The sequence below is a fragment of the Pezoporus wallicus genome, unplaced genomic scaffold (assembly GCF_028554395.1).
Source record: "Pezoporus wallicus isolate ANWC-B61680 ecotype Strahan unplaced genomic scaffold, APGP_CSIRO_Pwel_v1 scaffold_6445, whole genome shotgun sequence".
Taxonomy (NCBI): Eukaryota; Metazoa; Chordata; class Aves; order Psittaciformes; family Psittacidae; genus Pezoporus; species Pezoporus wallicus.
This window is the reverse complement of record NW_026641753.1, coordinates 4,134,340-4,161,346: the sequence shown is the minus strand read 5'-3', so window position 1 is coordinate 4,161,346 and position 27,007 is coordinate 4,134,340. Positions and strand designations below refer to the sequence as shown.

The 27,007-nt window shown below is 40.6% G+C and overlaps 1 protein-coding gene across 6 annotated transcripts; it reads right to left on the bottom strand.

Moving 5' to 3' along the window:
* Positions 1-149: 149 nt before the first annotated feature.
* ZNF711 (zinc finger protein 711) lies at positions 150-26,278 on the bottom strand. 6 transcript variants are annotated; one of them, XM_057425117.1, is made up of 10 exons: positions 26,167-26,278; positions 21,922-22,070; positions 18,511-18,615; positions 16,433-16,963; positions 8,752-8,910; positions 6,323-6,469; positions 5,587-5,724; positions 4,195-4,242; positions 3,499-3,642; positions 150-3,025 (listed from the first exon to the last, which is right to left on the bottom strand). In XM_057425117.1, exons 3-10 carry the CDS (start codon positions 18,587-18,589, stop codon positions 1,848-1,850), a joined length of 2,424 nt encoding a protein of 807 aa, XP_057281100.1. In that variant the 5' UTR covers positions 18,590-18,615; positions 21,922-22,070; positions 26,167-26,278; the 3' UTR covers positions 150-1,847. The 6 variants fall into 6 exon arrangements, with proteins under 6 accessions (XP_057281100.1, XP_057281101.1, XP_057281099.1 ...); XM_057425118.1 differs by lacking the exon at positions 26,167-26,278 and adding an exon at positions 25,140-25,378; XM_057425116.1 differs by lacking the exon at positions 21,922-22,070 and having other exon boundaries at positions 26,167-26,268.
* Between the last annotated feature and the right edge of the window lie 729 nt (positions 26,279-27,007).

The following is a 27,007-nucleotide window of genomic DNA, read 5'->3' as shown; positions in this document are numbered from 1 at the left end:
AACCCCGGCAGTCTCCTCTCAACTGTCTGATAAATGTACCTCAAGTAACCTGTTTGCTTGGAACAGTTATTGCATGTTCACTAGTGAGTAACACGATTTAACATATTAAGCAAACTTACACAGAATGAGCCGTTCCTGAACACCATAAATGAAAAGCAAACTCCAAAATATTTGGAGTGCAAGAGATGCGTTTTATTGTATGCCCGTTACGATGAGTAACACATTTAGAAATCATAATCCCACATAACAGTGACACTCTTATTTTACAGCGTGTACATCAGTTTTTACAGCCACAGAAAACACGGATTTTTCTAAGGAGATTTCCCAAATTTAACTTTCTGAAGTTTAGAAATATAAAAAAAATTTATTCTCAAGGAACTGATTCTCGTCTGGTGCAAAAAACCAAAATATGAACAGTTCTGAAACACAAAGCCACAATATAGCATGAAGTTACAATTTATCATGTGAACAGCTGTGTGCAAACATGAAGCAACTAAAAAAGTAAAAAATACACATTATATGCATAACATTTATGAACAGGTTTTTCATTAAATAGCCCTAGACCAGCTTGTTATATTAAGCGCCATTTGATTCGCAGCATGCTAACACAAAGCATTGTTTAAAGGGATGCATATTTTAAATGTATACACTGTAAACTGAAGATCCACCTCCAAACTCTAGTGGCAGCATATTTCTCTGGTTAAATACTGCATATATACTTTCTTACAGATTGAAAATGCATGTTTATAGTATGGTAGAGACTTTTGTAAAGGGTTGATTAAAAGGTGCAATTTCATGTCTATATGGAAGATTTCACATTAGGAGGCAGGACGACACTCGTCGTACCAGTTAAGAACACTGCCCTAAAGAACTTCTAAGTACTCTGAATGTTAATTAACAAAATCTGACACTTTTCAAGTCTGTTTTCAATGGGTTTTTTTAGAGACGGTTTTAAAGTAGCGAGGAAAAGAATTCAGTGTTGGGTCACAACACTATGAGCTGCATCCGTTTTAGCCTTGAGGAAGAAAAAAAGTCAAATCCAAAGTTAATTTTGTTCTATGTGCCATACTGAACGACATTCAACTGGAGATTCAGATAAAAAAGGGAAATTATATACATACACACCTTTAACCCTAGCACCAGAACACCACCTCTGAGACCATAACATAATGCTATATTTTAAACATCATATCCTGCAATGAAATAGGTTAGCAGCTTTGAAACCATTAAAAATTTCCTTGTTGGACCTAAACTAATACAGGAAACAAAAAAGTTTCCTAATGAAATGTCTTTTTTTAAAAGAAACCCCCACAAAACCCAAAAGAGACCCCCCAAATTGACCAGTTCTGGAATTTAATTCCTAGGCACGATTTTAAAACGTTATGATCAAGTAACTGGCTAATACTCTCCTTTCAAAACTGCACAAGAAGTTAAGACACGGTCGCCTTTGCAAACAGTTTGTAAATAACCCCACCATATATCTGAACTGTGTTCATATTGGAGACAAACGCTGTTACTGACAAAATGGGTAACACAATCACCTTTGTTTTGTCTTCTATAGCTTAACGACGTGTAATACTATTAATTTAAAGACATTCATCCATCTTTCTGCAAATTTAAGACATTCATCCATCCTTCTGCATTCTATAGTGCTCTTTAGGTTCTGATAAGCAACAATCATAGGGCTATGAGATCCCCTGTCAACCCTAATACTTTTAAGACTTTTAATACAAAGAATGTAAAGTTATGGTTTAATATCAAGCTTTGAAACCAGGAGAAACAGTTCATGAGATATTTTTTTTCCCCAATTAGCATACCACAGTTTCTAAATTGCTTCCTTCTGGAGATCATATTATGGCCTCTTTGTGGTGCCTCATTATATGCTGATTTTTTTCGGATGGTCTACGGAACCCCTTTTTGCAATACTCACACCTATGTGGATAGTCCTTTGTGTGTATTGATATTACGTGTCGTTTAAAGCCTGACGCATCCGTAGTGCTATATTCACAATACTGGCATTGATACACTTTTCTTCCACTGTGGGTCTTCATGTGCTTCTTAAGTTCATTCTGCTGCCTAAATCCTCTTTTACATCTTTTGCATTTAAAAGGCAGGTCCTTGGTGTGAACTGAGAGGATATGCCCGCTAAGTACAAAAGGATCTGACGTTTTAAAGTCACAGTGTCTACACTGATGTATTTTTTTACCTTTATGGGTTTCACTATGCTTTTTGAGCTCAGATGGACGATGGAATCCTTTTTCACATACCTCACATTTGTGGGGAAAATCCTTTGTGTGAACTGAAATAATGTGTCGCTTCAGGTCACTTGAATTGGTGCTCTTATGGTCACAATGTGGACATTGGTGAGTCTTATGCCCTTGAAATAGTTCTGTGTGCTGCTGCAGTTCTTTTTCATCTGCAAAAGCCTGGGGACAGTGCTCACACTTAAACGGTAGATCAGTCCCGTGTTTGGTTTTGATGTGAGTTTTCAGGTTGGACTGATCAGCACACCTGAAGACACAGTGCTGACACTGGTATGGCTTTTCCCCAGTGTGGGTCCTCATATGCTTTTTCAGCTCTGACGGGTGACGGAATCCCTTCCCACATTCCACACACACATGAGGGAAGTTCTTACTATGAACTGCAAGTAGGTGTCTATTGAGTAGTCCCTGCTCTGCAGTTTCATAGTCACAATATTTGCACTTGTGTAGCTTGGGCTCCTTGTCCCTCAGTATGAGTTTGTTAGAACTCAATGGGCTTGCTTCTCTGTATCTTCTTGTATATTCTGTGAACTCATGCGTTTTATCAACTTTATTTATAAGTTTATGGCTTTCCAGATGATTGTGGAAACTTACTTTTTTGTTAGTTGTAAAGTCACAGTCTGTACACTGGTACTTCTTCTTAATCATATGATCTGGATGATTCTTCATGTGCCTTTTCAAGAATCCTCTGGATTTAAATTTTTTCCCACAAATATGACAAGGGTAAACTGTTAAGGGCTGTCCATCAGGACCTATTATAACAGCTGTTTTTAAACAAACAAAAACAAGTTATGAAGGAAACAAACTTACTGATTAAGAAGTTTTAAATCAGCCAACTGCTGTTCAGATTCATGCACTTACACTTGCAGCAGACAGAGAATGGTTCAGTAGTTTAAAAACAACCAATACACAGCACCTATAGTTTATGTAGCTTTGTTTTAGAAACTGCTCAAACAGACCAGCAGCATCATACATGCAGTGAATATACCCATGAGTAGGCTTTAATAGCTTGCCAAATTCAAATGAATTGCACCAGCCCTGAGTGTACTGACTCCGAACAGCAAAAATGATAACATTTTCTATTCGCAGAACTGGAGGGGGGAAGGACACAGGAAATACGCAAATCATCGTTTGTGCTTTTTAATTCTGCATCAGCTTAAAAAAACAGAAGAAAAGGAATAGTAATACAGGAGTAAGTGCCACTCCGTGACAATATGCATAACCATACAGTGTTTACCTGTTTGCCATTGCCTGGCCTCTCCTCTCCTCCTTTTCTTGGTTTTTTGTTTTAGCACTCTATTAGTGCTAATGCTATCACAAATCTGCAGGTATTGTGTTGCATTACCGTTTTTGTTTTCTAATCGTGTATCCAAGTTATTTCCTAGAAACAAAAATCAGACACCATAAAAAACCTTAAACAACCTTTTTCTTTGGGACTGGTGACTGGAATTGCACAGCAGCATATCTACTTTTTGCAATGAACATACATAAAAGAGTGCCCATATAAAGCACTACCTATCTTTGCTGGCAAGAATCAAGAATGTAATTGTTTAAACACTGATTAATTTTCAAATCTATTCCTTGATTTCTCATACTTCTCAATGCATTAACTTCTTACAAGTTATGCTGTTTCCTTTCTATTCAACTTGGGTTTTCTTCTTAACAACTGCATTATCTACGCTATTAATTACAAAACTCTAATACTGAACCTGGCAGATCCTCCCAACTTCCCCACCCACTCTGAAGGCCTACAACACATCTATAATTGTTTTCATTTCAAAATAGCAAAGAAAGACTGTGGAGCCCTTCAATATATGCTTTAAGGATAATTTTTTGCATTAACAGATTAGAAGAGCTGACCCATAAACATACATATTCTCAAAGACAGCAAGTTAGCTTTAATGCTGAACCAAGCACAGTTACATATTCTTACCTGCCGCTTGACCATCTTCGTATCTTCTGGGTAACCTTCTTTCATCTCCTGTAGAAAATGGTATTCTAGTCATTATAAATTAAAACTCTCTTTTTTAAAGGACAATGGTTTTGAAAGTCTGATAAAGAGAGAAAACTAACTCAAGCTAATAAGTAACTGCTTAACTGTATCCAAACGGAGATGTGCAGTTCATAGTCAGTTCAGTATTTTATAATTATGAGCCCCAGGGAATATAATCATATCTTTCCGAATAGCTAGTATCTACTAAAGCTGTGTTTGCATTTGACTGTCTTTCCTGCTTTTCAAATGAATATGTTTGTTTCTGCAAACTTTTAACCTCATATATAACCTTGTTTCTGGTTTGGTATCTGAGGTTATCTGAAATCCACTATTTGTTCTTGAGATGGAAGCACTTTATCTTTCTGGAGTATAACTAGGCAGATAAGAAGACTTATACCTTATCAGCCACTCAGCACCTATCTACATGAGGCACTGCACAGTTTGGAGATGTAGAATAATACCTTAAGAGTATATTCCTCACTTTGGATTGAAAGTGGTTACTGCTATGTGCCAAGGTTGTGTAGTTCTAAACCACTTTATCAGCCCAACTACTGTGCTCACAAATATCAGCCCAATGAATTTTAACTAATTTGCTTACATACCCCATGGATGACCCCACACCCTCATAATGCACATTTAACATGCCAAAATCCAAGAAAAAAAAAAAAAAGGAAACCGAAGAATAGAATTTGCAAGACATCCTGAGAAGATGTTCCTACTACGTGAAGGATCAAGACTAACAGGTTTAAAACAGTTATATAAACTGAAATTAAGAACTCCTTTATACACTTATTCCTCCTATTCTCTTTCTGAAGTTTCTTCCCCTTCCTCCCAGCTATTGTGAAATACTTAAGGCTATTCGTAGTTTTTAAGATCTTCAACAGCCAACTTAACCATTAAACCCCATGCATTCTGTATATCTGAGCTGGAACCCAGAACAGTATAAGAATTCTCCTAACAGCTTTCCTTTCTACTCCATAAAGCTCAGCATACAGCAATCCATTCATTATATGCAAGACAATCAACTACTCAGGCAATCTGTAACTGTCTGACAGATCAGCACTGGGAAAACACGATGTAAAAATTGTTTTCTTCACACTGAACTGCAAAAACCCGAGGACCTTGTGTGTAAAAGGTCATGAATGATGTCAAGATGATTTTTCATATGAGTTCATCAACTCCGCTAACTGACACTGCTAAAAGATCAGAAGGAGCCGTTTCCAAACCTTTAGGACAAGGTGAGAGATTATCACATTTGCACAGAAATTCTGGAGAGTAGATCAGGGAGGAAATAATGGAAGGGATTTTCAAAGGAAGCATACAGATTCCTACCGTAAGCAGCAGCCCAAGCAACAGGGACAAAGGTTTTATTCACGCTGGAGTCTTCAAGCTGTGTGTCTGGAAGTGGCGTGGCTTCTTCTTCACCTACAATGACTTCCATATAAACTTCATCTGCTATTTCAGCACAGCCTAGATTAAAGGAGAAGAACAAATCTTTAGCTCAATTCTGCTCATCCTAAATGTTCCTTCAGTGAATTTGCTCCCACTTTGATTGATACTTGTTACAAATTACTTTTCTTCCTTTGGCATTTAGAATCAACACTTCCCTTAGCTGGCCACTGTTTACTCAGACATTCCTTAAAGGGAGAAAGGGGGTATCAATAAACACAAATCCAAACCAAATACCTACATAAATTCAAATATACAAACTTAAAAACTTGTAGCTGATGACATTTATTTACCACTTGGCCAGAAAGCCGATTAAACGAGGCAACTGACAGTAGGTAAGCAGAGAAATGAGAAATTTGACAGACCTCGTTAACTTCATCCATGGACATGCTAAATTTACTATTAATAATGAAATGACTGCATACAGTATGTACAAAGTGCATTTATCCACATCACTTTAATTATAGCCTGCTTTTTATCTTTAGGGAAGATGAGCTTTAGTTTTCTATTACTTCGGGCTGAAGAATCCTTCAGGGAAAATAAAGACATCCTTGGGAACGGTGTTTATAGTGTTGTATAAAACAGCATGAGGAACAAAAACGTTTCTTATTATGCTTACTAATATCTTCATCTTCCTGAGAAGAGTCCTTCACAGCCATGTAAACCATTTTTTCTCGCTGCATTCTACCAACACCTCCTTGTTCAATTACTCCAGCTACAGAATGTCCATTGTGAAAGTCGCTCTCTGTGACAATTTCTGTCCCACCTTTAATAAAAAGAAGTTGAACACACTAGGTACATGTGAACAAAGCCACTGTGCAGACTTTTTCAGATTTAAGTATGTTCTTCTTACGTACAACAAAGCTATTTCATAAAACTAAAAAATTAAATGTTTTTACATCCATGTCTGACATAAAATCATGCAAGTCTGGTATTCTGGAGCAGGTAAGGAAAAAAGGTCTTTCTATCAGGTGTGTCCTGATAAATGCAAGACTGAACAAGCTCTACCCAAGAAGGATCAAGAGCCTTTATGCCTCTAGCAGTGAACTGAGGCACAACTGGGAACATACATCTGCCCACACCCTCAAAAAATTGACTGAGTCTCATCTTGCTCCAAACACAATCTTTAAATTCTCTCGAGACGTGAACAGCCAATTCTTACACCTCTTTCTCTCCCCAGATCCCATTTATTCACTTTGCAAGAACTGATTCTTAGGTAATTTTCCCTCATCACACGGGACCGAGGAGCACGTAACTTCATCTGGGGTCATGCTAGTCAAACCATGAGAGAGCAAATGTCATTACCAATTACTTCAACAATAAGAACATTATCTAGAGGGAAAGACTAGCAGGGATGTAAGGTGATGCACTGAATACCTGGAGACAACACAATCCAAAAAGTAACACATGAAAGAAGGAAACGAGAACGCGGCCCACATGGTCCCACTCCATGTGACTAACAAGCTTTGGCTCACTGACTTGAACGGAGGCAAAAGAACATGCTCCAACCTGGAATTCAATATCGATGCTTGAGTCACGAGAGAAGTGGCAGATAAATATTGATGCTTAAGTCTTCCATGCATCTCAGGGACTGAACAGATAATAAAGAAGTAGAGAAGCTGCAGATATCTGCAGAACAAGCTAACAACTACACTAAGAGTCCTTGGTTGCTACTATGACTGGTCCTGATGGAAAATACTCAGCTAGGAGGATGAGTTCAAATTATATACGTTGATCCTTCACTCCCTGTGTCTGTAAACAGAAGATTTTGCCAAACATCCTTCTTCCAACTAAATAAACAGCTCTCCCTCTGCAATCAACATGTGAAATTTCAGTTTTCCCAAGCTAGATGAAAACTGAGATAATATTAGAAACACTGGGATGGGTTACGTCTCTGTGGAATACAGTGTTTGGAGATCGTCATGCTTTTGAAGGCAATGGTGAGAAAAACAGACAGTTTAACTAGCAGCTACCCCTATCAGTCATGCAACACAAGACAGATCCCAAGGAAGCAAAGGAAACACTTCATTATGACACTTTGGAACAGGTAGGGTAATTCTGTAGAATTACAAGAGAAATAATCTCCACTGCAAGATGCATATAACCTGTGATGAAGTAGTCAAGAGCACCTCTTCAACAGCAGTCGCCACTGCATGGAGGTCAGGAAGCTGAGGGGCATATGAAAAGATGAACTGCTTCTCAGAGAGAAAAAAACCACAAAGGCATCATACAGCTAAAGATTTCCTGAAATAGCAGTTCAAGCCACTGGGAAAACTGCACCAGGATTGTTACTAATTGGAGTTTTCTGATCTAATCCGTTGCTCTGTCTCAAGTCCAAGATTTTCACAGCATAGCCAGGCCAATGCTACTGATCTATGGGAGATGAACTCCCTTCTCCACTCCAGGAAGAACAGTCAGGCTGATTTGCTCTACGAATGGCTCTGGGACTCCAGGCCAGATATGTTCCAGTGCCTAAATGCAAACAGTAAGTGGAACAAGACAGAGGTTTGAGCTCTCATAACTGTAAAGGAGAGTCTGCTTTTACAAGTTACGAAAAACAGAACATGGGTTAGCTGTACGGCTGCTTACAAAGCCCTTGAAGTGCTGGATCTTCCTTTGCAAGAGAACTGCAGAGCAACTCTGAGTTTCTTTGTTAGGTTTGGAAATGACTGTCTCTACAGCCCCAGCAATCTTCCCCTCTTTCTGTATCAAGGCCACCAAGGATTGTTCAATAATTGCAATCCACTCTAGAGGCTTTCCAGTGCTGACACAGTTTTGCAAACACTAGAGAGAAGCAAGAGCTGGAAAACAGCTGCAGACAAGCAGCCAGTTCTATATTTAGGCTTTGGTTGCCTGAAAATAAATACTGCTAATTGAAAAAGAACTCAAGATTAATACAGTCCCAGTGTTTACCCCATATGGGCAGCCTCCATAAATGTCACCTTCTACAAGACATTCCAGTCAGTAGGTTACATGAAATTAAGAACAGATGAAAATACCCTGAAATACTCCACACTACTGGAAGAATACACAGAATTTAACAGGTACCTATTTCGACATCATCTTCAGCTTCAGCTTTAAATATGTAGACTTTGATGACTTCTGAACCAAACCCGTCATCTTTAGCAACATCATCATTTGCCACCTCAGTGCTGATTTTCAAGGGAGTGCTTCCTATATGGTCCAATTTTTCTCCAACATCATCCACTGGAAACATAAGAGAATAAAAATGAGGTTCAAACTTATTTTTAAAAGTCAGAGTAATCACTAGCATGATTTTCTCCACTACCATCCCCATGCACAGTAAAGGTTTCTATTCGTGAATAGCCTTTACAAAATAGTTAATCTCAATATACTTAAAAGAGATTTCAGAAGTTCAATACTCATTTTATTGCAACTCAGGAAACACAGCAAGAATTACAGAATGAAGAACACAAGAGGGAGCTTGTCATCAAAGAGAATGTGGTAATTGGTTATTTCTGAAACTATTATATTGAGAAAGCAAAAATGTATCAGTAAGTAAAATTAAACACCTATCAAAAACATTAAAAATTAACCCAGAATTGCCTGTTACAGTCCATGTCCTCCAAAATTTCACTGCTCTAAAATTTAGTAACTGAAATATGACAAGTGATGACTAGGAATATATTCCCAATGAAAGAAGTCTGCATCAAAAATCTGACATCTTCACTCTAAAAGAAATTATGATTCTATCCACTTTACTATTTGAAAACATATAAAGATTGTTTTTATAATACTCAGCTGATTAAAAGATGCAATGACAACAAATGCAAATACTAATATGTGAAACTGACTTCTCATTCTTTATGTATGCAACTTAGTCACCCTGAGTTTTTGGTCTATATATTCAAAATGCTCATTTTATTTATACAACAAAAATTCATTCAAACTATTAAAAGTGTAGAAGTAACACTATTTTGGTAAAAAGGGTAGTCACTTAGATAGCCATCCATATGTATGGCCCAAATTCCCAATGTGGAGTCCACTGAACTAAGCATCTCTCTGACATATGTACTGTCAACACACTTCTCTCGGTGGATAAAATTAGCTCCTATGCAGATGGTCAGCACAAACCTGTGCAATGCTTAACACCCACTGAAATCCTATAAATAGGGGAGAATTCCACAAAATATAAACAAAATCTGAAATAAATACATTCCAGGGAAACAGCAATTTACTGCACATATAACACTGAAATATGTGCAAACTAGGTTAAAGAAAATAAATCATTTGAATTGTTATCACAGTGACAATGTTTCACAACCAAGAACACAGCCCACTCAATGGGGACACTGCAGGCTCTGATGACCAAGGAAAGGATGGCTGCAGCGCTTCCCAGTGCCCTCAGTGCAGTGGTGACTGCTCTTGAAGAGCTGCTCTTGACTACTTCAAGCTACAGTCTGGAGCACTGAGGTCAACTGGAGTTAGTTTAAGCTTCTCTTAATATTCCAGGCAGTCATGCGAGGTGGTTCAGAACCTGCTAGAAAAGGAGCAGATGCCCCTCCTGCAGCAGGGCAGGAATCCACCAGAGCAATACCAAACTAAGCTCTTCCCACTCACAGAGAGGATTCCACAGAAACACCTGTCCAACACTATTTTTCATCCCCACACTGAGGAACCTTGTTTCTATTTCACATATCTTGGACTGCACCAAAAGAGTACAGAAGTTATTGAGGACAGAACTAGATATAATAATGTAGATACAAATAAGTATTTGGTTTTATTTTAGAACCTCTGAAAATTATGTATTTTAATGAAAAATAATTCCTCAAGAAAAGAGTTTGGGGTTTGTTTTTGTTTTTTTTTTTTCCTAAATATAAATTAAAATTGATTCCAGCAGCATCTCCATCTGTTAGAAGGTGACATGTACTGCATGGCCTTCATGTTACCTTGCAGGACGAGAGCACTAAGAATTACGAACACCACAGATAAGAAAGCCACACAGAGAACATGGCACATTCCTTTGATGCTTAAGTTCATCAGCATCAGGTTATCAGTACATCTTTATATCCAGTATGGGGGTGTTACTGCATCTGTTAACTGGTATTTTTTATGCTGCCAGAATGGAGTTATTAGAAGACAGGAACTTGTATCCTCTGCTAAAAAGAAAAGGGAAGATGCTAAAACCTACTTATCTTGGAAAAAGTATTTCTATACATTTACTATATTTGAATTTATTGAAGACCATTTTCTCTTCTGCATGGTTTTTATAAAAGTTTCTTATCTATGTTCTTTAAAGTGATACACATACACTTTGTTCTAGTACAGTGAACATTTCCACTGCACATGAGTCTCTGAAGGACTGGAGGTAACAAAGTAGGAGTGATACCATCAACAGCTATATGACTAGACATGCTGCCAAAATGCAGAAAGAATATTTAAAGGCTGAGTGAAAGAAATCACCAATTGTAAGCTGTTACTGTAATTTTAGAATGGGTAGGTGGAAGTAAAGTTATTTTCAAATATGCAATTCAAGCAACACCTATTTCTTCTAAACTCATACATTTTATAAAGTTAAACACACAATCAGTTTAACCTGGAAAAGAAACATTTCTGTACTGGAAGGTTATTTAACAATGGCAACTTCCTAATGAACAGTAGAGTAACCACATGTATGTGGTAATAAGTTTTCTTTATGGCAAAAATCTCCAACTATTTAACTACTATTGAGTGACAATGAGTGTACACCACTATGTATGTGGTGAAAGAACATAAGGAAATTCACACAATTTTAGACAGTTGCCTTACCAGGACATCAGCTGCAATGCAGCAAAAAATACAGAGAGAAAAAAGGAGGATTTTTTTCAATTTTACCATTTTATAAGAATATGCATATTCAGCCAAAAACAAAGTAAAATACGTGAATAGAGCATGGATGCTCACATGCTGTATTTTAATTAAAGCCCCAAACTTCAATATCCTTTAAAACCATAGGGAGCCATGGTTACTTCCACACCACCAAGAACCCTGAGTGTTTTCAAAGGTCTGCAGTCTCTACAGCTTAAGCTAAAGTAATGGAAACGTATCGGGAAGCCTCTTACCCAGGGCCTCTGGAATCACTTTTCTAAAAAAAAAATTAAAAATAAAAAAATTAAAAAAAAAAAAAATCAAAAGTGTAATATAACAAAATCTGAAAAATACAAACTGGACTGAGAAAACGATACTGATATAGGCTGTCACTTGTAAGATGTTGCCTCTTGTTTCAAATACCTCAACAACAAAAAGACATTGAATCGCCAATTGCTATTGCTTAAATTGCTGTCTTACACGAACTACATTTCATGGATTCAATCTGCTTCTTAAACACATTTAGGTAAGGGGAAGACAATCAACACAGCAGGACACGTGTAATCTTTGTCAAGTTCCAAAATAGTAGGACTATTTTCAAAAACAGATTCTAAAATATTCTATTATCAAAAAATACAACTTCAATCACAGACTGCTAACCCATCAGTGTTAAATTATGTGATGACTTTTCCCAGTGATAGTTCTCAGGAACAGGAATGCTTACTTTAGGTCAATGGAATATGAAAGTGTCTTCCAGATCTGACTCATCCGCCAGAAGCACTACATATAATATCTCGTCACTTAAAATTAACTGAAAAAACACAAGAGAACCTTCATAAATATATGCTGAATCCTCCTAAATAAACAAGGTTTAAAGGAAAACTCAGCACACTTCCAATTTTCAACTTACCTTACTTCGCTGTTTTCAGGTGTGTGATGTCCAGATTCACCGTGGATTGCCAGCTCCCAATTCATGTGATGCCTCAGCATGCACTATGCTGGTGATATCACACCCACCATAGGAGCCCGTAGGGATAACATGAGGGCAAGATAAGTCCCATGGTTTTACATTTTTAAATCGTTTTCTAATGTCTGATGTACTTATTTTATATCCCATAGGTTACAATCTAGGAGTACTAATATAAAATGTTTAGCAACTTACGTAACACTGTATTGTAATATACTAAAAAGGAGGTGGTGGTGGAACAGTACCTTACCCCTAAAGGCCAGCTCCAGTGTTGTTCTTTGGTGGGTATGAGGTCACCAACATAGTGCATGCAGGGCCAGCACACGGATCGGGAGCTGGCAAGCCGCTGTGGGTCTGAATATCGCAAACCTGAAAAACAAAAAAAGGGTATGCTTTAAGCTACACGTGTCCTAACTCCTCCCTGGCTAAATGGGATGCACTGCTCCTAATTTTCCCATCTCGGTGTGAGATGGACCGGATTCATGATCCCCACATTTGCATTCAGAATTTCCTTTTTAAACAAGTGTTCTGGATACTTTAAACAAGAGATCGTGCACATCCCATGGCATACGTTGTGAACGTATCAGAGAAATATTTAAGACTTAAATCACCTCGTAAAGCTGATTTAAAAAAGCTGAATTCGTCTGCACTGAGAGAGCAGAATGGTGACAGTCTTCTAGTGTAAATGTCCTATTACAAAATCATACGCAGCTGATTTACACAACTGTCAAGAGAAACTTCTTATCTTCCAAGGAGTATTTACACAAAAATATAATTACCAATAGCGTATAAAACAGCTACATGGCAATGCCTTAAAATGGTGATAAATCAGCTTTCAGTATATTTAAACTGTAACTCCCAACAGAAGAGTAAGGTCAGTTAAAATTCCACACTCAGCTCAGCTTCACACCCTAAAATGTTTGTGTTCCACAGAACAGCTGGTGGTATTCCCTAAGAGCATTATCTGTTGGCTTATGTAAAATCACCCTTTCTAGATGCTAGATTTCATTAAAAGACAGTATTTTGAGATTCTTATAAACTAACATTTTGATGTGGCTTACATTATAAAAAAGTTAAACAGTCCATATATATATATATATATATATATACACACACACCCCCCAAAAGAAATAGGAAGGTAACTTTCTACAGTATCTACTGAACACATGACAATTTAAAAATATAAGTAAATAAAAGGTGTTTTAAACTGCTTGATAAACTGAGGCATTTATCTATTCCACACGACAGATGATCTGCACAAACAAAACCATTCAAGTTGAATTTAAAAACATTTAAAACCCAAACAAACTTCCCCCAACTGTGTAAGATTAATTTTTTGCTGAGAACAAATAGCTAGCAGGGATTTTGTTGTGTCAAGCTGCCACCCCCAGCATAATACAGCCTCAAAACTTAGCAGAGGCAAGAGAATTCATCTTTATCAATGAACTGGATGAGGAGACTGAGTGCATCCTCAGCAAGTTTGCTGACACCAAGCTGGGTGCGTGTGTTGATTTGCCTGAGGACGGGAAGGCTCTGCAGAGGGACCTGGACAGGATGGATCAATGGGCTGTGGGCAATGGTACAAGGTTCAACAAGGCAAAGTGCTGGATCCTGCACCTGGGCCACAGCAACGCTGTGCAACATCTCACAAGTGAGTGGCTGGAAATCTGCCTGGCGGAAAAGGGCCTGGGGGTGTTGGCTGAACCAGCTTGTGCCCATGTGGACAAGAAGGCCATTGACATCCTGGCTTGTGTCAGCACCAGCGTGGCCAGCAGAAACAGGGCAGGGATTGTCCCCCTGTTCTTGACACTGGTGAGGCTGCACCTTGACTCCTGGACTCACTTTGGGGCCCCCCACTACAAGAGACACTGAGGTTCTGGAGTAGGCCCAGAGAAGGGCAACAAAGCTGGTGAATGGTTTGAAGAATAAGTCTGATGTAGAAAGGCTAAGGGACCTGGAATGTTTAGTCTGGAGAAAAGGAGGTTTGGGGGGACCTTCTGTAACTACCTGAAAGGAGGCTGTACTGAGATGGGGGTTGGTCTCTTCTCCCAAGTAAAAAGAGACAGGACAAGAGGAAATGGCCTCAAGTTGTGCCAGGGGAGGTTTAGACTGGATATAAGAAAAATGTCTTTACCAAAAGGGTTGTCAGACATTAGAACAGGCTGCCCAGGCAAGTGGTGGACTTCTCATCTCTGGAGGTATTTAGAAGTGTAGATGTGGCATTTACTGACATGGTTTAGCGGTGGACTTGGCAGCGCTGGGTTAATGGTCGGACTTGCTAATCGTAAAGGTCTTTTCCAACCTGAACGATTCTGTGATTCTATGACTGCCTCAATTTATCTAAAATGATTACTTAAAATTCTAAACAATGTAGCTTCCAACCTTGAGTATTCAGGCATATCATGATAAGACACACACACACATATGTATAAATCTAATTTGTTGAAAACTAGGTCTCAAACTGGCTTTGAAACATTGCAAAAGCCATTGACAGGCTAGAGAACATGTGACAAAACTACAAATTTACCAGACACAGCTGGAGTTATCAGGTAACTGTTACTGAACATTTAAGATGCTCTTGTCTAAGTGCAGCGGTCACCATTATCAATCAAACTTATCTATCTTAGAAGGAATTCCAAAGATGACTTTACTTACAATTACAAAGATGCAGTTGGAAATACCGCAGTTACAGAATACAACTCATCGTAAGTACTCTGTCAGAAAGGAGGAATTTTTTCAGTGAAACAACTGACTTTAAAAATGGTGTTGCTTCATTTACAAACACACAAGACTTTTCCTGTGGTAGGTATAATTTGCTTTTAGACTGAGGGCTTTTTGGTTCTTTTTCAAAACAAGCCCCCATTTTTACTACTGTTAGTGACATATGGCATTACAATACTGATGAAATGATAAGAAATATTTGCTGCCCATCCCATATTGAACAAAAAAGACCAAAAATATATTTTGCATAAGGGACATAAATGATAGGAAATACTGAGATCATTACAATCACCAATGAGTCATGTCCTCTGTCTTGAAAGTTGCATTAAATGCAGCTTGCTGTGAACAAGCTGACACTTTGACACACTTGGTATTGCCATTTTTTTAACATGTTGCTTCTGACTAAATAAAGCCTGGTTTGACCTACTCGCGTTTCAATAACTCATTTGCACAAGTCAAAAGTCTAAAACTATCATACATTTTCCCAAACTCATGTGATAATAAAACCTTTGTGTATAACTTAATCACTGAAGAAATGTAAGATACCTAAGGTCCTTTCAGTAGATCTCACTCAATAAGTAATATAGGACCATACAGTTTCCTCAGAGTTGAATGCTGCATGGCAAGTGAAATGAGTAGCTACTTTCCAGTGTTACAGAGCCAATCAATTAATACATACAACCCTTCAATGTCAAGTTCAGCCCAGAACACCACAACATACAATAAAATGCCCATTTTCATATGTAATACAGCTAAACAAATGTTTTGTGGGCATGTAAGAGAAAACTATGTGTCAAGTATCTTAAAAACTGACTTCTTTGTTGGATCCTATTGATTAAACCCAACACATTATTTTTACAACAATCCATGTAACACAGTAATATACCTGTGTATTTACAAAAAAAAAAAAAACCCATATTATACTAAAAATACGTGGAATGTTTAACTTTGCAATGCATTTGTCTTAATTTTCAGGAATATCTAGTTTCAGAAACAGACATACACACACATTCACTCAACAGCATGAATGTCATTCTTTTTCTTGCTGTATAAATAAGGATTTTTTCATCATGAAACCCCAAATCCAGGCTCCAAGAATTAACTGGGCAACAGACTATTATTTGAGAGTTCCAGTACACAATGCAGCAAGAACCAGTTAAGAGGAACTTCTCCCCACCAGACCACTTTCACTTCAGATAATCTCTTGTTCATATCTACCTCTGTTTAACTTACAAGATATCATTAAGTAGTCCTCAGATGTGCTCTTGCCATCATCATCGTCTTCTGTTTTTATAGTCACTGTGGAGCCAGGAACAGTACCAGCTGCTTGAATGACTGCTTCAGAATCCGAGTTCGTTACGAGAACTTCTTCTGAAACCATCGTTGGTGAGTTGGCTCCTGACACAGAGTCTTGCACCACATGCTCCAAATGTCCATCAGGACCCGTTACAAGATCAGCCACAAAAACCTGATCGGGAACTCTAACCGTTTCTGTTATTAGATCAGAAGTCAAAACATGATCACTGGTATCTAAAGCTTCTTCAATAGCAACATCAGCTTCCAAAACAGAATCAGGAACAATTACACCTTCTGTTACAACATCAGTTTCAGTGATGATGTCAGGTCCTTGGACAACTTCAGCTGCTAAGCCATGATCAAGAGTTATTCCATCATCGGTAACAACATCAGAAACTAGGACAGCTTCAGGAACTGATACAACAATATGGTCTCCATCAATATGAGCAGTGCCAGCCATTCCAGCCACTATGAAACAATCATGAATGAGGAGAAAAATGTTAAAATTATTGCATTAGCTATTAGTTTATCCATGGAATAACTGTATAGAGGAGTTAAACACAGATGTACAAACCTGTTACTTTTCAACAAATCACAGTTTGCATTTCACCCTGATAAAATTTATCCAAAGCAGCCTGTATTCTTTAAATTAAGAAAAACAAAACACGCACTTAAGACATAATGTGGTGTTTGTCCCAAATTTAGGTTTTACAATGCTGATATGTTAAAAATGACAGGCCAGTCGGCAACTGCATCTTTTTTTTTTTTAAATCCCAGTTAGAAAATATTTGATTACAGTAGTAACTTGCACCTTCACAGAATTCCTGCATGACATGGGAAGTGCGGTGACAATACATTAATTGCTGTTACAGCACAAGGACCCCCATCCTTTAGACTACATGGGCCTCGATAGAAAAATACTCAGCTGTATGCAATACTTGTAGTACAATTTCCAGCAACTTGACACATTGCAAGAAATGGCTCTAAGCAGAAACCTGTTTTTCATTAAGAGACTTGACTAGCCAGTCACATTTACACACTACTTCTCTATACATAAAAAAGAATGCAGTGAAAGATTTTAACACACACATAAACAGAAGTTTCAATCTTAATGAATAAAACATGCAAGAAAATGGTTCTGATCAGAATGAAAAAAACTTATTCAGCATTGTACTGCAAATGCAGTTATACTGGTACACTGAGGGATGTTAATTCACTTTAGAACAAATACACGGTCCCCTCCCAATACTTGAGAAGGACTGTCATCTCTTGTCATAATGCAGAAATGGAGATCCACAAAGAAGAGTGGAGATTTCTTGGTGTCCTTTTTCTAAACCTTCAGAATTGCTGAGGTTATTCAGCACTGCTTAACTAGGAAAATAATTCAGAATCAAATTTTCTTACATCAGCACAGTCCCAGGACTGACGTTCTTTACAGAAGACTTCTAAGCACATGTGAACATGCAGATTTAGCTAAATTCGTAAACTGATATCTACATAATGTTATCTGTTCTCACACAGACAAAGCCATTACTTCCCACCACATTTCCTGAAATACCCTAAAGGAGACAGTAACCAATGTAAGCACACAGAAGCTTGAATGCTGGTTACATGCTGTACTGGATGGTATTTACCTCTCCTGTATGTTGGAGATGTAACAACTAGTCAAGATGATTTCATGATTTCAAGCAGAAGCACACACCCCACAAAACTGGTGAGCTCCAAATAACATTTTATGTCTCATCTAGAGCACTTTGGGCCTCAGACTTAACTTCCTTTCCCCTCCTCCACAGAATTACTTCAGTATTTTGGAATAAGTGACTATTTCAACATCAGCAACCGAAGTCTACAACGACATAGTATATGCCACTTAAATCTTTTACTGTCTCAAAAACGTCATGCAAATAGCAATATTATATTAGTCAGCTCTACATCTTGATATTTATAAACATTTAGCAAACCCCTGAAAAAAGTTTTGATTTTATTAATTATTTTTTAATAGTAAAAATGCTTACCAAAATCCTGCATAATCATAGTGTGAGGCATTTTGGATTCTTGTGTTTGCAATCCAAGACTTCCACCACCTGGATCCATAGTCAGCCAAGTTCATTCACAGACAACTGCAACAACAGCAAAACCAGATTTTACATTAAACAATGTTATATTGTGTTCATCAGCTTTACTGGATTAACATGTCCCCCTGACAAACAGAAAGCAGCATTTATCAAAGGCTTAAAGAAAAAAGCATGTAGTACTTGGTACAATTCACTTTCATTTATTCTTTTGTTCTATATTTTTGACCTAAAATCCTGAAAATGTTTCCATTCATAGGCAGTCCTATAGTAATCAAAAAGAATTACATGTGATTGAAACCAAACAAGTCAGTAATTTGTGGTCAGGACTTAAAAGTTTTTTTTATACAAGTCTGGCCTAGAACAGTTCTGCTCATATTCTATAGAATTTAACTGGAAAGTGCTCCTAGTTACCCTTCAGCATGCAGAGGTACATGTTTCAACATCCTTTGTTTCTAGGAGCGGTAAACACAAGAAATGCCTAAGCTGTCAACTTCCCCACTGCAAACTGAACATTTAGATATGTTTCCAGTTTTCTGAGACTGAAATCTCCATAGAGTAACAGCCTGGTAACTGACAGCAAAGATCTCACCTGCAACACCAGCAGCAGGGTCGGGACACAGTAACAAAATATAACACATTAGTAAAAATGAACCTAGTCACAGGTAACTTAGTATCTAGAAGCAGAAACTTTGTCAAGAAGCGAGTTAACTTTGCCTTAAACTGTAGCTTGCTACAGAAGCAATACAAGTCAAGAGATCAGTAGTGTGTACATGCCCTTACTAGCTACATGCCTTACTGTAATAACATATATTAGCAACTGTGCACAAAGAAGTCACTTCTGCTCCACCCCTGTCTCTATATACTCTTTAACTAATTACCAAGACTGGTGGTTACAGTGTGTGGAGCTACACCAAAGGAAGTGGAGCACCATACTGAGAGTATCAATTTTTTTTCCTAGTCTTTCACAATTTTGTAATTATCAGATATTTCAAAACAAATTCTAATGTGTACACTTAACTGGATGTTATGTTTAATTACAGGTAATTATAAGTTTCAAAAAAAGCCTGCATCATGGACCACATTTCTGAGAACAAAATGCTCAAAGCTCATTTCCCTTCCAGAGGCTGCATATGAACCCCCCTACTGCATGAAGAGTCTGACAGAAGGCCCAATAGAAAATTTAATCATTAGATCTGCATGCACAGTGCAGAACTACCCATTATAACACGCAACAGCTAAGCGCAAGAGAGGCCAACTTATTTCAATGTCTCCACTGCCATGATACTCGCTGAAGAAACAACAGTGCTCAACAGACTTCAGGGCTGACACCCCAGTGTTAGGACTGCATTATCCATATTGGTTGACATTTCATTTCAAAACTGTCAGGTTTTTCTAGAAATCTTATCTTCCAACACTGTCCCTTCTGTGCTGCCTCGTTTCTGCTGCCAGGGAAAGCTGGTCCTATGCAGCTATCTGCGATATCCCTCTAATAGAAAACTGAGCTTTAAAAGCTACTGATAGAAAAAACCCACCAACTCTTGGTAAGCTTCCCAGTTACCCTTTCACTGTTACACCGTCACCTTTCTTTTGTTTCTGACAATTGCTTTGCCGCTTTGGCTCTTCTAATGCCCCTTAATGCTTTAGGGGCTTCTATTTTCAGATTTCTCTTTGTCAGACCTGCCTATTTTCCTCAATCATTTAAAATTACACCAGTTCCTCAAACCTTGCCACACAGCTGTGACAGCTTTACTCTGAGTTTTACTTCTGAAATTCTCACAGTCATTGAAATGCAATTCCAATTATTCCAATATCTAAGAATTTCCACACATGGAGAGTAAATGTTGAGCTTCTCACTGAACTCAATTTTACCAAGATCTCCATTTCTGGTATCATCTGTCTTGAGGCTGCTGCATCTCTGCTGCAAGGCAGAGCTACATGAACTTGCTTTCAGAGAAAGAGAAAGCATGTAACAGTTGACAGAGCGTTTCCATAAAATACAGGAGAAAAGGATAAAATAGGATTACTCCATGTTATTTGCACTGCTACTAAATTAAAGTGTGTTGAAGTGTGGGGATTCCAAATTATTTCCAACTTGCTGCAACCCAGAAGACTTTTACACAAGTTCTCAGTGGAGATGAAATGACTGCATAAAAGCAGCTACAGGAGCGTACAGAAGAAATCTCCAGCTTAAAAAACCTCTGTTGCACAAGACTAAAATCTTGTACTTTTCTGCCCTCTCATAGCCAAGAATCAGAAATAAGTGGAAGTATCACACAGAAGATGAAGGTTTAGGAGTTGTAGGAAGTGAACAGAGTAAGAGCTCAAGTAAGAACTGCCTGGTGGGGAGATGAACAGGGAAGTACAAATGCTTCTAAGAGCAAGTCCCCAAAATAGGGTACTTTCACTGCTGTAGCACCAACCTTGATTTTGCTCTTCTGAATCTCAGAAAAAAATTGACCCCTATCTTATTGCAAGAATGTCTTTAAGTCTGTGCATCTAAATCCAAAATACACTAGAAACCTCAAGTACTCTGTGGTACAACCTATTTCACAACCCCGCTGCAATGAAATAATATCACAACAGACTTAAGCACTAACATAGTCAAGCAAGGTGAGTAATAAAATAAGCCAAGCTGTCATAAATGGAGTTAAGTGCCTGAAGTCTCCGAGACACTTTCAGGCTAGAACCAAAGGACCCAGAGAGCCAGGACCTAATGCAACTCACACTATCGCACTAATCCATAAGTAAACCACACTGCAGTAGACGTGACATTAATTTCTCTTAAACATGAAGCTCTATCAGTTACAGGCACAAGAGTCCACAGTAAAAGACCTAAAAACTGAAGGGAGTCAATTACTACATTTATGGCAACACTCGTGGCTCACCAGAACTGACAGCGCTGGATCCTTGGCACCAAACCAAGTTGCCATTGCGAGGGAGATGCTGGCACTCTGTCAGTGCCTAGGGTCACGCCGCACAGGGCTGACCCACAGAATCAGGTGGTCTCTACTGCGTCAGTCCAGCACCAGGCAGTCTGCGCGTGGAAACAGAAGCTCCAGATGTTGTTCAAGCCAGGCTGGAGGCCACCAAGATGAGATGATGTGAAAAGTCAATTGTAGTGCTACATTGCTTTACCTCCTTTAGCATGACCATGTTAAATGCCTTCGCTCCAGCAGGTGATGCAGAATTCCTATTCTGTGCAGGCCATGCCACAAATGCCAGGTGGGTACAACTCTGTCTTTGGGGGGGGGAAGGGGTGGGGGTGGGGTGGGTGTTTATATGAAAAAATACAAAACAGGGTAACAAATAATCTTAAAGGTGAGAAATGTGGAAAACACAATCCATGCTTACTGCATCTTCATTGTCAAGGAAGGAACTGAGCAGATCATTCCTTCTTTTATACTCTTCAAATCCTCAAGCGAAGGAAGCAAGAAGTGGTCCACAATGATGGTAATTTCAAGAAAAAGTCACGGATCCACCCCAAGGAGGTTTCAACTTAACTGAGAATACAAAAGAACCAAAGAACTTGTATCACCTGGTGTCACTATCATCCTTTCCACATTGTCTCCATATATTGTTTGATCAAACCTACTTCTCAAATTGTTACATCAGCAATACTAACTCCTGGGGACAATGACATAACACTCTTCTTCCAAAGCCAAGGAATTCCCCAAAATCATTTCTCAATAGTGCCGTAACAGAGTAAATTAGGTCCATAGAGCAGCCAGTACTATAAAAACACAAGTCAAATATTATCCATGAGGAAAACAGTCTAGGATTTAACCAACCCAATTCCAGCCAGACAACCAAATTTCAATGTAGTTTTAGGCTTTGGCTAAAAATCAAATTATTTCACATTTGCAAGAATTACAGAGCAGTTCCAGAACCTTCATGCAGTGCTCCAGCACTCCTCAATTATGGTCACAGCCATCTGAAACTCTTAGGGTAGCTAACAAATACTTGCCGTTACAAAATAATATACAGCTCTGGACCATGAATGCTAATTTAATATTGTGATTTCAGAACTAATGCAATCCTTTACAATTTCCAGCCTTCACACTCAGGTAATCCTTTTTTTCAATGTAAATGGTTATGAAAAATTATCTTAAATTACATCAATCTTGGATGACAGAACAAGCTGCACTTTCCCTTCTTCTCAATAAGCAGTCTAATTTGCTTTCAGATTATATAATTAGATGCCCAAACCTATTACATATTATGCTACACCGAAAATTCAATGCAAAGACTATTATTTTAACTTAAATTAGAATTTCTGCAAGGAAAGCAAATTATCATTAAAAGGAGTATTCTCCTAGTAGCTAACAGACCTATAAAGAGGTACAGCTATGGGATGGCACCTTCTGAGCATGTAGTACTATGAATACCTCAGACTTCCACTAAAACTAGAGATGGGTGATGACACACTAGCAAAGAACATGCTGAAGCTGTACCTCAGCTGATGCAGCTGGTATCCAACCCTCACTTAATCATACCCTCAATGCAGACAAAGGACAGAGTTTCATTAACTACACAATCACCAATTTCTTTTTCAGACCTACTCTGGGGTCTTAAAGGAATGCAGGGACAGCAAGAACCCCCCTTGCTGCTAATGCTGGAACAATTAACACCAGGTTATGCCCACGGTTCTCCTACAATTGGTTGTTTCTGCTCACAGATTGCAGCAGTGCAGATGATTCAGTTTCACACAATATATGCATGCAAATCCTATTACTGGAAACAGCAAAAAATGTAGTACAGTGATTAACTGTGGTTCTACACCATGTTATATACCCACACAATAGAACAAATGTTTTTTCATGTTTTAAAAAGGACTGAGAAATAAGGCAGAAAGCCACAATTCGGTATACTGTCAAAAGCCAAAACGTACCCATATACCTCTTGCCTCTAACTACCAAGATCTCAAGAGTTTTTCTTCTATATTCTCCTTCTCCTTTGTGTATTTAAAGAAAATACCACAAAAATGCTTTACCAGCATCACTCACTAAAATAATCTTACAACATTCTATTTATTTTTTTTTTTTTTTAATTATAGCATGCCAGGATCACCATGAGATCCCAAAATGAAGAATTTCACAAACCAGTTACTAAACTGAGACTCCAGGGTAGAATCTCAAGCCCAAATTTTTAAAGTATGTATGTGAGAATGGTTTCCCTTTTTCTGAAAAGCATAGCTCTCTAGCTAGCTTCAGTTAGAAGCTATTTAGTTCTTTATGCCAAAGCTCTTCCTTAAACAAGGCTCAGCCGAGACCACGCAATGAATTTTAGGGTAAAAAAAAGGGATATATAACCTCTTTGTCTCTGGGCAGGAAAACTACTGTAAATTACTACTGTAAATGGTGTTTAAAATTTAAAATCAAAGGTAACATTTGGCAGTTTGGCGTTACCTAAAAATACATAACAGCAAAACTCAGCTTAGAAACTTGTAAAGGCCCAGGCCCTTATTAACACTGCTCTTGGTATACGCAGTGATTTATTCTTAAGTTTACTATTCCCATAAAAATATGATAAAATAACCATTCCTATTTTAATTTTAAGAAAGCTTTCAAAAATTGACTAATCTTTATCCAAGTATTTTAAGGAGGGGAAAACAAAGCCTCAGCACTCCCAGGTTAAAAAGAAAAGGGTGCCGTTCCTGTACCCAGGGGTACAGTGGAGCTCCCAGTCACAATGCTGGCTTACAGGCACTGTTGGCATACTTTAGATTTTTACAATATAACAAATATTTATACAAAATGCCAATTACAACTTAATAAATTTACAGAAGAGTATGTACCTAATACGTTCTTTTACATCTCCCAAACAGTGTGACATCCTAAACATCCTTTTTTAAATCTCCTAACCCTGCAAATGCCAAGCATCTCCCCAGTTCAGACATATAATTATTCCAGTTGTGGAGGGGATGCATTTGCACATCAAGCACATTTGCACGGTCAGCCCTTAAGCACTCCTTTCAAACAATGATTTTCTTCTAAATAATTATGTCCTGTTTACATATAATAAAGGAAAACACATCAGAATTTGTCTGCTGTTTCAAATATTTGTAAGCTGCTTATGACATTTTAATTAAACCAAAAGGACCTCGCTCAGATACAGAGTGATGCAACACAATAAACTTAGATGCAGCTGAAAAATCCAAACCAGTCGTTCTCTAATTCAGTTATATTCAAGTTCAAGAAGAATACAAAAGAATTATCCTCCCCTGAAAGTCACTTGAGGATTTTGGGGTTTCACCCCTAATTTTTAACACAGCAATCAACAGAAATGCAACAACAAACATCCTGCTTATGCAGAAATCTTCAGCAGAAGAACCCGATTCATGTAATAACGTGCAGGTTACCATAAGCCCTTCACAAAAAAAAAGACTGGGTATGAAAAACTAACATCTCCATTTTAAAGTCCTTTATTGTGTTCGCCTATAAAGCATCCATGAAAACTTAGCACTCCAAATCCATTTAAAATGACAAAAGCAAAACCAGTGCACGAGATCGTGCCTTACTGCCCGAAAATACGCCTAAGGCTCTTAAATAAATTAATAAAAGAGAATTTACATCTACGTGTTACATCCACAGCCGTAACGGAACTTCCCATAATAGCGACCACGGGAAGAGAAGGGCGGCAGCCGCATGAAGCACCGCGCAGGGACTGCCCTCGGCTCCAACGCCTGGACTCGCTATCCCGCCACTCCACCGGAGACGGCAGGGACGGCACCGCGCTGGGGCTGCGCGGCTGCGGAGGAGCGCGGAGCACAGCGCAGACCAGCACAGCGCAGCGCGCGTGCTCGCGGAGCGGGCGCGCCACCGGGCGGCGGGAGCGCGGCAGCGGGGCGAGCGGGCGAGCCCGCGGTGCCGGCCGGGCAGCCCCGGTGCGGATCTTCTGCGCCCGCGGACCGCTCGGCGGCCGGCAGTGGGCCCAGGCACCCCGTCCCCGCCTGGAAGGGCCCCTCCGCACAGCAAGAAAGCGGGAGCGGTGCCGTCGCGCCAGGGAGAGGCGGCGGAGGAGGAAGGGGTGGGAACGCGGAGACAAAGGAGCCCGCTGAGGGCACAGGGCGGCGGCGCGGCCCCGGAACGCCGCCCGCTGCAGGGAAGGGGCCGCTGCGACCCCCCCCCCCCCCCCCGGCCTCCCGTCGTTGCGGCGGCCCCGTCCGTGACGCGGCCGTGCTGCTGCTGTCCCGCGGCCCCACATCCCCGCCCCGCCGCCGGCGGGCTCGGGCGGCACAGGAGCAAGGTGTCCCGCGGCGGGCCGGGAGGCGGGGATAACCCCTGTCCCGGCGGCGCGACGGCCCGCGGGGCCGCAGCCTTCCCCGCCCCGCCGGCCGACATCTTGTTTTCCGCCATTTTCTGGCCGCCCGCAGAGGCCCCTCACCCGCAGGGTTAGCTGGCGACGCCCGCACCCTCCCGCCCAGCGCGGCAGCAACCGGCGGCGGCCGGAGCTCACCGACCCACCACAGGGCGGCCGCGGCCGGGCCTGTTTGTGTCCGCGGTGGCGCTGGCAGGGCCCGGGCGCGGCCTGCGGCGCGGCCTAGCCGCCTCCATTGTGCCCACCCCCCGCTGGCCCGGCTCTGCCGCCTCGGCTCACCTGTGCGGGTCCCCGCGCCGGGCGGCCGCGCCGCGGGACCGGGCCCGGGGCGGGGGAAGGGCCGGGCCGCAGGACTCCGCCGCGCGGCGGCGGCCGGGCCTTGCTGTGCGCCGGGGCCGGGCCTGCACCAATCACAGCCTGGGCCGCGAGCGCGCGCGGCCTGCTCCCCTCCCCCCGCCGCCCGCTCGCCGCCGGCCCCGCCGCGGCCGCCGCACGTCACCGCGCGCCCCGCGCGCCGAGCAGGCGCACCCGCCGCGCGAGGCCGCTGCCCTCAGCCTGCCCGCGCGCCTGTGCGCGGCGGGGAGCGCGCGGCGCGCTCGCAGTGGGGCGCGGGGCTCGGCCGCGGGCACGGCAGCTCCCGCCAGGGGCGGCGCCCGGTGTCACCGTGCCCGCGGCTGCTGCCCCCGGGGCAGCGATGGGCACCGGCGAGACCCGCCCGCACCGCGGTGCAGGGAGCGGGACAGGAGCCGCCACCGCAACGGCCGGCGGGCGGTGAGAGCCACACAGCTGTGGGATGGGCTGGGTTGGAAGGGACCTAAAGCTCATCCACTTCCACGGACAGGGACACGTTCCACTAGAGCAGCTTGCTCCAAGCCCCGTCCAACCTGGGCTTGAACACTGCCAGGGATGGGGCGGCCACAGCTTCTCTGAGCTTCACTCTCACAGGGAAGAACTTGATGCTCATCTCAACCTCCCCTCTGGCAGGTTAAAGCCGTTCCCCCGTCCTGTCCCTGCGTTTAACTTCCTTCGAATAGAGATCAGCAACTGCTTTGGATGTGCTTTGCAAGTATCTTTAAGGCATTTAACGTCCCTGAGTAGCAATCCTTTCGTGCAGAATATC

What these genes read in the sequence shown, in the direction of transcription:
- ZNF711 (XM_057425117.1), bottom strand. Translation starts at nt 18,589, where the DNA reads ATGGATCCAGGTGGTGGAAGTCTTGGATTGCAAACACAAGAATCCAAA. An exon ending in TATGATTATGCAGGATTTTG is followed by an intron (nt 16,964 to 18,510) that starts GTAAGCATTTTT and finishes ATTGTTTCATAG; the next exon opens with TGGCTGGAATGGCTGGCACT. An exon ending in GGCCAGGCAATGGCAAACAG is followed by an intron (nt 3,026 to 3,498) that starts GTAAACACTGTA and finishes GTTTAAAAACAG; the next exon opens with CTGTTATAATAGGTCCTGAT.